The 13,849-nt window shown below is 36.6% G+C and overlaps 1 protein-coding gene across 1 annotated transcript in view; it reads right to left on the minus strand.

The window, feature by feature from the left end:
- Positions 1-1,860: 1,860 nt before the first annotated feature.
- The window catches only part of LOC129221605 (transcription factor Sp9-like), a 74,149-nt gene continuing 62,160 nt past the window's right edge, over positions 1,861-13,849 (minus strand). The window contains 2 exon segments of the mRNA XM_054856127.1: positions 1,861-4,995; positions 4,997-5,127. Coding sequence (XP_054712102.1) covers positions 3,840-4,995; positions 4,997-5,127 — 1,287 coding nt within the window. The 3' untranslated portion in view covers positions 1,861-3,839.

The raw sequence follows: 13,849 nt of genomic DNA on the forward strand, positions 1-13,849 counted from the left end.
GAGAAATTAGATGATGAAGTAGAACAAGAGCAGAACAAATTTAAAGTATTGAAGTCACAGGTTTAAATTATTAGCTGCATTACCCCTCTTTAAAATAATGAAACCTTGGTAAAATCTGTTAGTTATTAAAAGCGCTCTTTGTTATATCTTCAAAAAAGAAAACTGCAGTCGTAAAAAAATTTCCAACATGGAATTTGACAAACAGGTACAAGTAATTCTGAATGTAATACATTTGAAAAAAAAAGTACTATATCATCAATACAGAAATATTTCTGAATGTCACAGCTTCATGCAAATTTCAGAGCTATCGCCATCCGACTTGCAGTCATGTTATAAAGAGTTATATTTGAGTAATATTTTTTTAACTCATAAGCTGCAGCAGGTGTTTAGCAACAACACTTTTTTTTTTTGCAGTTAAGGAGGGAATCACTTCCAGCAGAGAGAACATGTTCCAAAATTGTTGAAAGCAACTGGAGAACGGGTTCTTGAAGAATTTGACTAAGAATTATATCACGAGAAGTTAGATGCATTGAAATTAAAAACTAAGGCTATTTAGCAACTGTCAAGATTCAAGCAGAAAAACATTGGAAATAGCCTGTCAATGTGAAATGAAATTTATTATTCACATGAGAAAGGAATAAAATAATTAGCGTACTAGGTGTAATAAATGCAACAGGACTTTTTATTTTATGAAATACATCAAAAGATAACTTTTAAAACTTTATAAATGCAGTTTTCTTGTAATTTAAATACAATTTTAAACAAAGCATGTGCTAATTTCATTTTTAATTAGAAATAATTTAAAATTGCAGTAATTTATTGTAAATGTAACATCAGTCACAAAATCTTTGTATCATCAGTCACGGGGGTTAAATAATTTTTATATTTTCCGTTTTTAAGTTTCTCGAATAAAACAAAGTGTTTTCATCAAGTCTAAAATCTCTACTTTAAGGGGGAAAAATCTGTTTATATTTTACGTTATTAGTTTGAAGAGGATTTCAAATTGGATATAAGTCAATTTTCTTAATGTCTCTTCTGCGTAACATCAGTTACGTTTTTTTTATTCCCCTTAATTTCATATAAAAAAATTTCCTCAAGTCTGAAAACAAGTGTGGGGGCAGTGATGTACCATATCATGATATTTTAGATCAATTTCAGGAGAAACAAAATTTAATTTCAAGGCAGTGCTGAATTTGTAAGTTAAAAATAGAGTCAAATTGTAACGTCAGTCACCGTGGACAGACCCTTTGGCCTAAAGCCCCCTGATAGGGTCCTCGTTCTTTTAAATATTTAATACTTACTGCAGTTTTACAAATTTCAAAAAAAAAAAAATAAATAAATAAATAAATAACGTTTTAAGCCTTTACCATATGTGCCTCAAAGTTTAAAATATGTTTTATAAATTATTGAAAACAAATGATTTAGATGAACAGATGAATAGATTAGAATTCACATTTTTCCCCATGATATTTGACATCAAAATCTTAATATTAGCAAAAAAAAAAACAAGTTATTGTTTGAAGAATATATTAGTATTTTTCCTTGTTTTTAATTTGAAACATTGCAAGTTTCCATAGTTTCATCGGACTAGAAATTTTAACTAAAAATAAAAGTAATTTATTGTTTAACAAATATACTTATATTTTTCTTTTTCTTTTTTGAAAACATCGAAGGTTTCCATAGTGTACAGCAAAGCTTACAGTTATCAAAGGATTAAATAACTTTCCATCGTGCAAAAAAAAAAAAAAAAAAAATGTGGTATTTTCAGAGGATTTTTTTCTTGCTGTCTTCTTCTCTCTGTTCTTAAGAAATAATATGACTACAGGAATAACAAAGAATATGCTCTTTGAACAAAAAAAAAATTTATTCACATCATAACAGTACATGAGTTTTTTTCCTTCAATAATTGCAAATACATGACTCACTCAATTCAGACGCCTCAACACTGAAACAATATTTGGGTTCTAATTTATTTCTACAAAAGAGAAAAGAAAGATTTTTAAAAATATTTTTTGAATTTTACAATTTATTGTACAAATAACTCTCATGGGCATTTTTCCAACTTTTTCGCTTTTCGTTTAAAACTTAGTAGAAATTAGAGAATAGCTTATAGAAACTTTTTTTCTCATTGAAAGCATATTGAATGAAGCCAAGAACGATAATTTCATATAATTTCTGCATATAATAATCGTGGGTGATGATTAAGCGTTTTTTTTTTTTTAATATGAATGAAAAGTTGTATTGCTGGTAAAACAATTAGTCATATTGGCTTGTTAGGGCCGGAATAATGATTAAAAAAAGGGGGGATGCGAGATTAATCTATCGGTTTACATCGCCTGCATTTATTAAATAACTTCAATTTAATGATAAGCTCTATATTAAGGTTAAATTAAGAGCATTTTTACCCTAAATTTTTGGATGCGAATTAAGTACACCCACTGAATAGTTTAAAATGTTGACTACAGATGAAAAACACTTAATGTAAATTTTAAAAAATCTTAAACGTTTAAATATTGAAATTTGAATTTTGCATTTTAAAACTCTACTCTGTACCAATACAAATTTTGAAGGATCGCTGTAATTGGGCAACCACAGTTCAAAACGTAATGAACATTTAATAAACTCTTTTAAACTTCTTCTCGATATTATGTAATACAATGACATTAAAAATATAGCTAAGATTTTTTTCTTTTTTTGAAATCTAGTGTCAAACTTTTTGACAGAACTGTGAAATTGATGACATAGTTGTTAGAAAAAGCAATAAAACCGATTAATTGAAACCAAATAATTTTAATTAATCATAGGATAAATTATGTGACAAAAATTCAAGGCTGTTTTGAAATGTATTTCTCAAATTTCAGCAAAACGGTAATTAGTTTGGTGGGACACAATTGTACACAAGGAGTCCAGGTTTTTTTTAAATACTAAATGATAATGCTTCGAATTATCACTTGGAATTTCACAATACAAATTGTAACAGCAGCAAACATTTATTTTATACTCATTGAATATCGTCCATCAATGCTGTACAGAAGAGAAACCTTGTGCGCGCAGGAATACAAGGCTGTTAAACCGGCCCATCAGGCGCAGTAACAAAGTTCATCGTCCAGTCCGATGACAAAATGAAGTTCACTTTAAAAGCAAAATTGCATGCATGTATACATTGAGAAACCCTGCTTTTGGAAGCAGGGAGTGATGTTCAAGCAACATACGTACACACATAAACACGCATACACATACGTACACAATATACAACGTACCATGATCGTCTCCAAACAGGGTCGCTGTCCCAATGAAAAGTGTTAATGCCTGACAAATATTGAAGGAACTATAGCACGGCTACAAAACTGAATCCTGATAACTCACTGGTCATCTTTGCTTCAGCTTGTCATACTTCTGCATACCATAATTCAGTGAAATGAAGGTGAATTAGCGAAACATCGCCTTGGTGGTCGAAGAATGATCTGCTCTGCACCATGGACAGATCTCATACTTCACTTCATCATTCTCTACTTCATTTACATTTTTAGACATGGTCTCGTGTCTAAAACCTTTGTTCTAATGAGCAACTTCAATCTTTTGAGGAAGCAAGACAGCAATGACTGCCCTTGATCTTTCGGAGACGACCATGCAATGTACAGCGAGGTGACATCATGGTACTTTTGGCCACTTCAGTAGAGAGGATTGAATCTATACATTGCAGAAAATGTTCGGGGTTTAAAAAAGAAAAACTGAGGGAGGAAGGAAAAGCTCTAAGTGGTTGTTAAAGGGATCCAGTGTGCACATACGCGTTCTCTTTCTTCCATTCAAAATTTTATACACATATATTGTAACACGTTTCACTTGGCAGTCACTTCGGGACCCATGGCTCCATTTGGAGGGCCTAGGGGAGGGGTACTACCTACCGAAACAGGAGAGTTGACGCTTGGCGGTTCTGACTGACTGTTTTCGGAGTCACTACAGCTCCCACTGCTGGAGCCTTTCTTGTCTGGGTTGCCGTTGTGCGTCTTGACGTGCTTGCTGAGGTGATCGGAGCGCATGAACCGCTTGTTGCAGATAGGACACGCGAACCGCTTTTCCCCCGTGTGGGTCCTCAGGTGACGCTGCAGTTCGTCGGACCGCGTGAAACGTTTGCCGCAAAACAGCCAGTTGCACACGAATGGTCTCTCGCCCGTGTGCCACCTGAGGTGGGCCTTCAGGTGGGACGTTTTGCCGTAGACTTTGCCGCAGCCCGGAATGTGGCAGCTGTGTATGTTCTTCTTGCGCATGTGGGCCCCGGCGGGCCCCAGACGCTCTGCCTCCTGGCAGTTGGGGCAGTCGCAGGTGGCCCTGCCGCTGTAGCGACGCTGGGAGCGGGGCGAGGGCATCTGGGACAGCCCGGGCTGGCTCAGGGCGAAGGGCCCGCCCACCGAGGGCCCCTGCGCCGACGGAAGCATCGACTTGTAAGTGTCCTGCAGCAAGTGCTGTCCGGAGGACAACATGTGTGCCGCGTTGGAGGCGGCCAGGCTCGGACCCAGGCCGTAGTCCGAGGTCGGATAGTTGGCGGGCAATCCGGAAGAGTGCAGGCCGGAGGCGGCACCGGACATGTCCAGCCAGGAGCCTGCGCTGGCCCCGTGCATGTCCCACCAGGACGTGGAGTTCAGCGAGTTGACTGAAGACACCTCGGACTTGATGGCACCGTGGGGCGCCCCGGCGACGTTCATGTTGAAGGCCCAGCTCTCGTAGGGGTGATTGGCGACTCGCGAGTACATGGAGCCAAGATGAGACGAATCGCCGTGAACCTTTCCGAGGAGGGGAGCCTGCGATCCGTCGCCTTGGGAACTCGTCACCGCCGCCCCTGGATAGAAAAGGTTCTCTCCGCCGTAGGAGGCCGAACTGCAGGCTGACGTGACTATGGGCCGCTGGTAGTTGAGGTGCGCTGGGGCGGTGCTGTTGGCCAGGGTGGTTACTCGCTGCGAAGCGAGGGGGTGCGCTCCGGGACTGGAGGTGGGTTTGCGCCCCTTTCTTCCAGGGGTGGAAGCCCTTGCCAACGGCGGCGTCTGCGAGCGGAGGAGGGCTCTTGCTGGCGAGCTTGTTACATTGTGCGGCGAGCATGGCAAGGGGCGTGCCTGCGAGTCGAGGATGTTCCTGCAATGAAAAATACAGAAAATAAAATCCACTGCAATGCAAAATTACACATGAAGCAACTAGAAACAAAAGTGTGTTAATACCTAAGTTTAAAATGTGGAGATACCCAGTATATATGTTCGAAGAAACCCTCTTCTGTTTTGGGGCGAAAGAAGGTAACAGTAGTCACCCAATTTTAAAAAATGAATGAAAGCCTACCGGTGTGTTTGAACTTTGCACGCGTTATGCTCAAACTTTAAAATGTCCACTTACAAACCTTTGTTTCTCACTTCCTCATATATTAGTTTCGTGAGATTATAAATTTTTACTTAAGTATTCTTAGCTATGTTTATCATCAATAACTGTAATGCGACTCTATTCTAGTGAAACAACCAAAGACAGAAGTATGGATATTTTGTCCTTCAAAAAAAGTTGCAACTAATTATTAGCTCAAGTATCGAAAACTTGTGAGGGATTGAAACAATTGTTTGTCCCAATGGTGTCACGAATAACGTTAACAGCTATGAGCGAAAATTTCAAAGCACTGCAAATGATGCTTTAGAGCTTCAACTGCTGTTAATCTATTGATTTGGTTTGAACGTTCTAAAAAAATGCTATGCACAGCGGCTCTACTTCCTTGTCTTTGGTCGAAAAATACCAGAATGAGCCTAATATTTACTGAATCATTTCTCAATATTGCATTAAATACTTGTATTGATTTATTTATCTTTATTCCGCCGAGATTAAAAAACAAAAAACATTCTATCTGTTTTGATTAGTTATTTACATTGACAGAAAACAGAATAATATGAGACAATGCTAATTTAAAACAATCAACAATAGTATTTATCATAATCCCAAAGTGTTGTTAGAATCTGAATGACTCCTATTTTTTGTAGTAATTCATCCTTTTCCTTTTTAACCACCTAGGGGATAGTGATTCCATTCCACTACCTTTACTTTCGTACCTTACCACAACGTGTCATTATGCAGAATACATGGCTTTCACTTTCTGATGAATTTTCTTTCTTTTTTCTCTTTGTCTCTTCGTATTCTGGTCACACCACGACGAAAAAGATTACCAAGTTGGCAAATTACGCGTCTTGTTTATCATTAATGCAATAATTATAGCTCTCAGCTATTCTAATTCTCCCTCCTACTTTGCATGCCCTACGGTCAAAGCATCCGTCAACGTGCATTCGAATGGTGAAAAGATCATGGGCAGGAGGAATAATACCTTTAATACTTGCACAACGATCCCATGTCAAGTTATGCAGCTGCTGCCTGCTCCTATATGCCAGGTGTAAGTTAGTTGATTTCTTTTTACGGCCTAAACTTTGAAAAAAGAAGCGATTCGATATAAGTTTAAAATACTCAGTTATATGTTTATCATCTACTGGAAGTTTTAAATCAATTTAAATAAGGTTAGGCTGCTAGGACAAAGACAGTCGAATGTCGAGATTGGCTTTTCCAGCTGTTTTGATTGTACTTCAGATCATTGAAGAAAATCAACCAGATTGCAGTTAAACAGATGGTTAAACAAACCAGATTATCAACTAACCTGCTGATGTGGATGGGAGGGGGGGGGGGGGGGGGTTCAAAATTTATGAACAAATAGTAAAGCTCGAGATAATGAGTTCTGAATTAATTTTGATTGAAAAATAATCCCCGTAGGAGGAAGTGAGAAGCAAAGGGAAGTAAGAGGACTGTATGAAGTTTTGAGTAAAACGCGTTTAAAGTTCCGGTCCAAGGTAGGCTTTCATTAATTTTTTTTCTAACTCATGCTGTATATGGCAGCACCTAACAGGGCTACTAGCACTATCTCCTGCCCCAAAGCAGAGGAGAGGTTACCTTACTAATATTACTGATTATCTCATTTTTTTCTTTTTAAAGTTTGGCACTTACATCCCTTTGTTTCTCACTGTCTCATATGTAGTTGAGGCAAACTTATCCTGTCAGCGTCATAATGCTGTGATCAGGATCTACTAGTTTTCATAATGTTGCCTGATTAGGTTTGCTCTAACTGTATAGTTGCGCCCACTGGAAGCAAGAAAGTGCCAATCTACAGCTTAGTTAAAAGTAACGAAATGTGAAATTGTTGACATCAAATGCTTGCAGCAGTTGTTGACATCAAATTGCGACGTAGGTTCAGCTATACATCAATAGCTAGCTATACAAACAACTATCAAACAACTACCTCTCAAACCACCCGCAAAAGTTGAATGGGATATCGTGAAGTGAAGTACGCGATGCAATACGATGCAGGCATAGCTTCAGTCTTTTAAATATGCATGCTGGAAATACAAATATCGTAAGAACATTTATAAAATTACATTGCACTTTGCCTCCTTTACTGGCTCTAAACTGCCAAAACGGATCGCTTGCATCGATAAAAACCGATCTACAATCCCTCATTAAAACATTAAAAAAACACCAGCGCGTACGAAAATTGCTGCTCAAAATTCCTACGTGTACCCCCAATTAATATCCCTTTCCCACCCTCTCTCGAATTTTTGCTTTCATTCTATTTTGCTCGCCTGCCTTGTTCCAGACAGAGATGGACGACCCAAGGTGGGGTCAAGCGTCATTATCAATGGGCGTGGATTTATCTATCGGATCGCCCCCATTAACTGCAGGGAGGGGTGTCGGGCACTACAAGCAGGCGATAACGATCAGAGAAGAAGGGGGGGGGGAGGGATAAAGTTCATGTTTTATGCATCGGCACCAGCAAATTATCATATCGACGATCTTCTGGAGCAAAATTATTTATTTTCCTCGAGTCTGTGGTTTCTTACGCTGCTCCGTTTTTTTGTCGTTTAGGAACTTATTTCCTGTGCTATAAATACACCAAGATAGCACTTAAAGTGCAAGGTAGCAAGGGTTCCGTTCTTCCAGAATGCTACCTTGAAAAACTAAATTCCAACTGAATTTAAGAATTGCTTGTTAACTTTTTAAATTTTCCAACAATCTATTGGCCGAAAAGGAATTGATGCAGATGTCCAGTGATCCGAACTCCACAACTAGGAACAGGGAGGGGGGGTGGGGGTCCGGAGATTAAAAAGTGCCCCCCTCCTCATGCAATTTTTGACAAAGCTCTTGTAAGGTTCTTTTCAAATGTATTTTTTTGGGGAAGGGGGGGGGGGGGATCCTTTGAAGCCAATTAATCTATTTTACAGAAATCTTATATACAAATTTACTAAGTGTATAACGTAAAACCCAAAGAGGATCACATACCGAGGAGAATTTGCAGAAATATGTAAAAGAAGAGTCACGAGAAATTACAATAGAAGACAATTATTCAAAATATAGTTTTTGGTCTCATGTTTATTTAACTTCGGAAGTAAGTTTTACGTAGTCATCCCCCCCCCCCCCCAACAAAGGCCTCCCATAAAACCTTCTCCATTTTCTCAGAAACTAAAGAAATGCGATGAAACAAACCATGAAACAGTTCACATGAACCTTTTCCACTACAACCCCCATAACTCATTTTTTACTCTTCCTCTTGAATCGAAGTAACTTTTTGCCATTGGAACTCTAAATTGTTTGGCTGGTTTCAGCATTTTCTTGTTCATCTCCGAAACTCAAACTTGGTTTCGAAATTCAAGACTGCAGAAAACGGTAAGGTAATGGATTGGGAAATTGGACGCATCCAAATTTGCAAATGTAATGCCTTTTTACTGCCTTTTACAAAAAGGGAAGTATTGCATTCGCAAAAATATTTTCACCCAAAAATTGGCCTTAATTTCTATTTTGCTCACCCCCATATGAATGTTGAGTTTTTTTTTTCAACCCGACCACAAGTAGATATGTGCCTAGGAACGTACAGACACCAGAAATATCCATTTTGACGATCCCCGAGTTAATTACAACGAGTTTTCTCGTGACGTCTGTATGGCGTATGTATGTGCGTATGTATGACGCATAACTCAAGAACCGAATGTCCTAGAAAGTTGAAATTTGGTACGTAGATTCCTAGTGGGGTCTAGTTGTGCACCTTCTTTTTTGGTTGCATTCGTATGCTCCAAAGAGGGTCTTTTGCCTCTTTTTGAGGGGAAATCATTATTAATTTCGATGTAAACCCACGTGGTGTTATAATTTAACGGACACTTGGAAATATATCGCCAGTCTTTTGGTCGCCAAGTTTTGTCGCCAACTTGACGACAAATTTGGCGATTAATTTTTTTTTTTTTATTTTTAATCTGGTTTCATTTTGGCCACTGTTGGTGATATTTAGAGAGTAAACTATTGAATCATATTAAAACTGCCAATAATGAGAAAATGACATTAAATTGGAGAAAAAGGAAGTAATGTGATGCACACATCAGCTCGTTTGCAGAAAAAGTACAGAGTTTCAAATTTTAAACAGACATAAACTGCTCTAAAAAATTGAACCGACACTATTCGAAAATGTCAGTACAAAGCAGCTAGAAACAAAATCAATTACATAAATATCCAAAACGTACAACCAAATATGAGTAAATGACGAAGTCACGAAAGATGAAGAAGCTTTCATTATACAAGTATTCATATTCGTACACTAAGATTGATGTGTATTGCGTATGATTAACAAAGGACTTGGCGACGGTCGATTGACAAGGTGCCCATCCCTTAAGGAGCTCGGCGCAGAGTCAGAGTGGTATAAATTTGACAAGTTGAATGTGGGGAGGGAACGACTATATCGACAAGGGGCCCGCCTTTACAAAGGATGACCAAACAATGCCATATGATGATATATAATTCAGGAGTACACTGTTAAAACCGGAGGAGCCAGATAGGTGCGATTTTCCACCTTAGGGTGCAAAGACGGAGCCATAGAGAGTCACAGAGGCTAGGAAATATTGTTCCGATATCTTTTAGCACCTCAGTGGATGAAAGAAGGTAATGAAGGGCCATCAGCTCACGCAGTAGCCAATAGCGACTCTTTTCCTCCGCAAAGGTGTCTCGCTCGCACATGCGCTGTGCACTCCGGGATAAGTTCAGTTCAGCCACTTTAACGACGGACGACGATGCTGCAACGTAGTTGTTGATACATTAAATTTTCACATTGAATTGACAACTAAACTGGATTAAAATTCAACATTTCTGGGACAAACCTTCAAAACCTTGCGTAAGTACAGTCATTTAATCATGGTATAACATTTAAGGCTTTCCAACAGGCTTTTAGTGTTTTCAGAGTCGAGTTTCAACAAAGTAAATTGAGTACTACTACTTGTTTATAGTTAACCGTTTTAACATAGTGATGTATGGCTTTTTCTATCATGTGTACTAATATATGATGTTACTTGCTTGTCGCGTCAGCGGTCTCGCGGATTTTCCCCAAAATGTTTATTGTTAGCAATACGAAATAATTAATAAGTAACCGTTATGAAAATTTAACGATGTAACTTAACTGCTACAGCAGATACACTAAATGTCTTTATCTTCTCAATAAAATAGTTGCGTAGACGAAGCAAAGGAAAAAAAAAGACGCTTGGAAAAGAAATTTCTCTGTGTGTTTCATGCCATGACTCATTACGTGAAAATATTTCGTTGGTGTTATTTAAAAAAAAAAAAAAAAAAAAACGAATGCATTGTCTAGACGCGTTTATTATTATTTTTTTTCTGATTTCTGTTTCCAATGCTTTTTTATTATGTGGGTAGCCAAAAATTTGTTTTGATTTTAATGTCAAAAAAGTTCCTATTTAAAAAAGAAAAAAAAAAGTGCTTTTTTTAGATTACTTATGTTCAAATAGGATATTCAAATGTCGAACCATATATGTATACGTATCAATATGTTACTCTTGATCAAAATATTTTGAACGTTTATAAAACGCCTGCAATTTATGAAACGATTTGATTTTTCCGTGATTGTAATATAACTGAAAAATGTTGAATGTGTCCGTAAATTATCCATAGATGTCTACATTCTTAATTTTTGGTATTATGCTGTAGTAAATGTCAATATCCATTTAAAACTACAGAGCAATCCAAGGGTTTATATGAGAGTTAGAACTCGGATAGAGGAATTGAAGTCATGAACGCTTCTAAATTATGTTGGAAAGTCTGAAATGTGATCAAATGCCTTAAATGACAAATTCGCTGGGTGAACAAGCGTTTCACCCCTGAAAGGTGCCAAACGCAACCTGTAGTTTTAACAGTGTACCCACCTGGGGGGGGGGGGGGTCGTGGCGCAGACTTCGACATTGAAATTTTTAGACGGGGGGGATTGTTTTCTCATTTGTTTGGAGGGGGGCTCCACGATATTTAGGGAGGGTGCGCCCTCTCACTTGGGGGGGGGGCACTTCTGTATAATTCGAAATAATGTCAGCTACCGGTTAAAGACAATGTTTTTAAAAAAATAGTAGAAAATATTGAATGACTTTTTTTTTTGCAAGAAAAGATTAAATTGCAAAAATTAATAAAAATTAAAATATTACTAGACCTTCATAGCTTAGAAATAAGACGATCGCAGTCCTATACACTCTACAGCTATACAATTGCGATATTCTTTACTCTAGCAAGCGGTCCCCACCTCCTCCCGCTAGTCCAATATAGTATGCACATAAACAAACGAATTTAAGCTGTTTAATGATAAAAGTCATTTCTGCAACAAAATATTCCACTTCTCTTAATTTCATTCATTAAAGTATCAATGAAAGATTAAAGGAAATTTTTCAGAGTTCCAATATATGAGACAATTTAAGTGTAGCTTAAAGGATTTTATTATTATTATTTTCTAAGTAAAAAGGTCAATATTTACGACGTTACTTAAAAAAACAAATAGTTAAATCAGAAAAAATTCAGTTTGAGATGTCGTTAGTTGTACGGATGAGCTTTAATTCGAGCGGATAAATTTCGAGGGGATTAATTCAATGGAAAAGTGTTTTCATAATTGAAAATGATGAAATTATTATCTTATACGAAAGTGCTTGGAATTGAATAGTTTTTTTCTCTCATAGTTATTCAGATGTATATAAGAAAATACAAATTTAATCGACTACAAACAAAAATAATTTAATCGTCTTTCTCGTTATAAGTTAGTAAATACAGTTCCTGTTTATGACGCGCCTTATTCAATTGCATTTTCTCATTATAAATTAGTAGATATAGTTCCTGATTATGACGTGTCTAATTTAATCGTCTGTCCTCATATTTCCTGATTTTGGCGCGCCCAATTTTAACGTCTGTAATCAATATTGGTTAGCGAATACGCAGTTCTTGATTACGATGAACCTAATTTAATTGTCAGTTCTCAATATAAATTAGTAAATGCAGTTCCTGATTATGACGCTCTCAGATTTAATCGTCCTTCTTCATTATAGATTAGTAATTGTAGTTCCTGATTATGATGAGCCAAATTCAACTATCTTTCTTCATTATAAATTAGGAAATCTAATCCATAATTATGACGCGATGTACAAAAATTTAATTGCTCTTTGAATAACGTTCTATCAAAATTTCAAAAAAAAAAAAAAAAAAAAATCGGATTATTTGACTTTTGATAACAACACATAATGCCACATCCGATTCATTCTATATCATGGGAATAACACATAAAAGATTTTGGTAATTCAATTATTATTACTGAATTTGAAGAATTCATGCAGAAATTTGTGAAAATTAAGAGATCCATTAGAAGGGCTTTTTTTTTTTATGTCCAATAACACTGCCGAGCATTTTAATGTCCAATTACTGATTCTTCCCGAATTTTAATGCTGTCCATCATTTAGGAAGATAATAACGATAATTTCCAATTATCTATAGGTCAAGAGGTGGTGCGAAGATGCTTTACCATTAGCAACTTCATTTTATCCAATAAGAGTAATTAGTTTAGTTCCTTAAATATAGTCTGCGGACTATGATGAGCAAAATTGGTCCGCTTATGCAACGTGGTTTTGCCCGTTCAACACGTTGTCACTTTTTTTTTTTCACTTTTTTAATTTGTCTTTTAATGGAGGAAAGAAACACCGATAGATGTGCTTTATCATTATTATTAGGAATAAATAGCATGTTCACGTCTTTCTTAATGAACAAAATAAAAGTAATTTGCTTAATTTTGGTTTTGAAAAGTTTTTAGTTTAAAAGAAGAAAGATTTTCTCGAATATATAAAGACACAAGTTTTTATGCATATCAGTTTTGAGATTTTAGATCAACGCAAAATAATTTATCTCCTTCAGGGGGTTAATTTTTTGTTATTAATGCTACATTTATTATTATTATTATTATTATTTATTTAAGGCTTAAGAAGAGAGATTCAGTTAGGTTTTTAGGTTATTGAAGATATTTACTACCCTTCCAACCCATTTCTTTTTCTTTATATGGGAGAGGGAATTTTTTCCCCCATATTAAACACTTATGCTGTACAAAAATTCCCTTGGCCCTGGAAAGCTATCAACTAATCAGAGATCAACTAATCAGTGCGATAGTTAATTCTAGACACTTAACATTTGTTGAACTTGGGTGGGTGGAGGAAATTTAACTTCTACTCCTACAAAGAGTCAAATATTTGTTGCAATATTGTAAGTAGCATCGTTTTAACAGTCAAAAAGAACTAGTTGGGTAAAAAATACCCGTGCTTTTGCAATTGCGTTGCATTGGTTATAGTGGTAAAGCCAGATTTAATTTAACTATCTTGTTTCTTCTTTTCAATATAATTCTTATGTAATGGTATACCAGATGAAATGAACAATTTTTCAAAATACGGAAAAGCAACTTAATGCTTACGATGGCAACAATTTGTCATCGTGACAGCTTACATGATAA

Source organism: Uloborus diversus, chromosome 4, assembly GCF_026930045.1.
Source record: "Uloborus diversus isolate 005 chromosome 4, Udiv.v.3.1, whole genome shotgun sequence".
In the NCBI taxonomy this organism is placed as follows: domain Eukaryota; kingdom Metazoa; phylum Arthropoda; class Arachnida; order Araneae; family Uloboridae; genus Uloborus; species Uloborus diversus.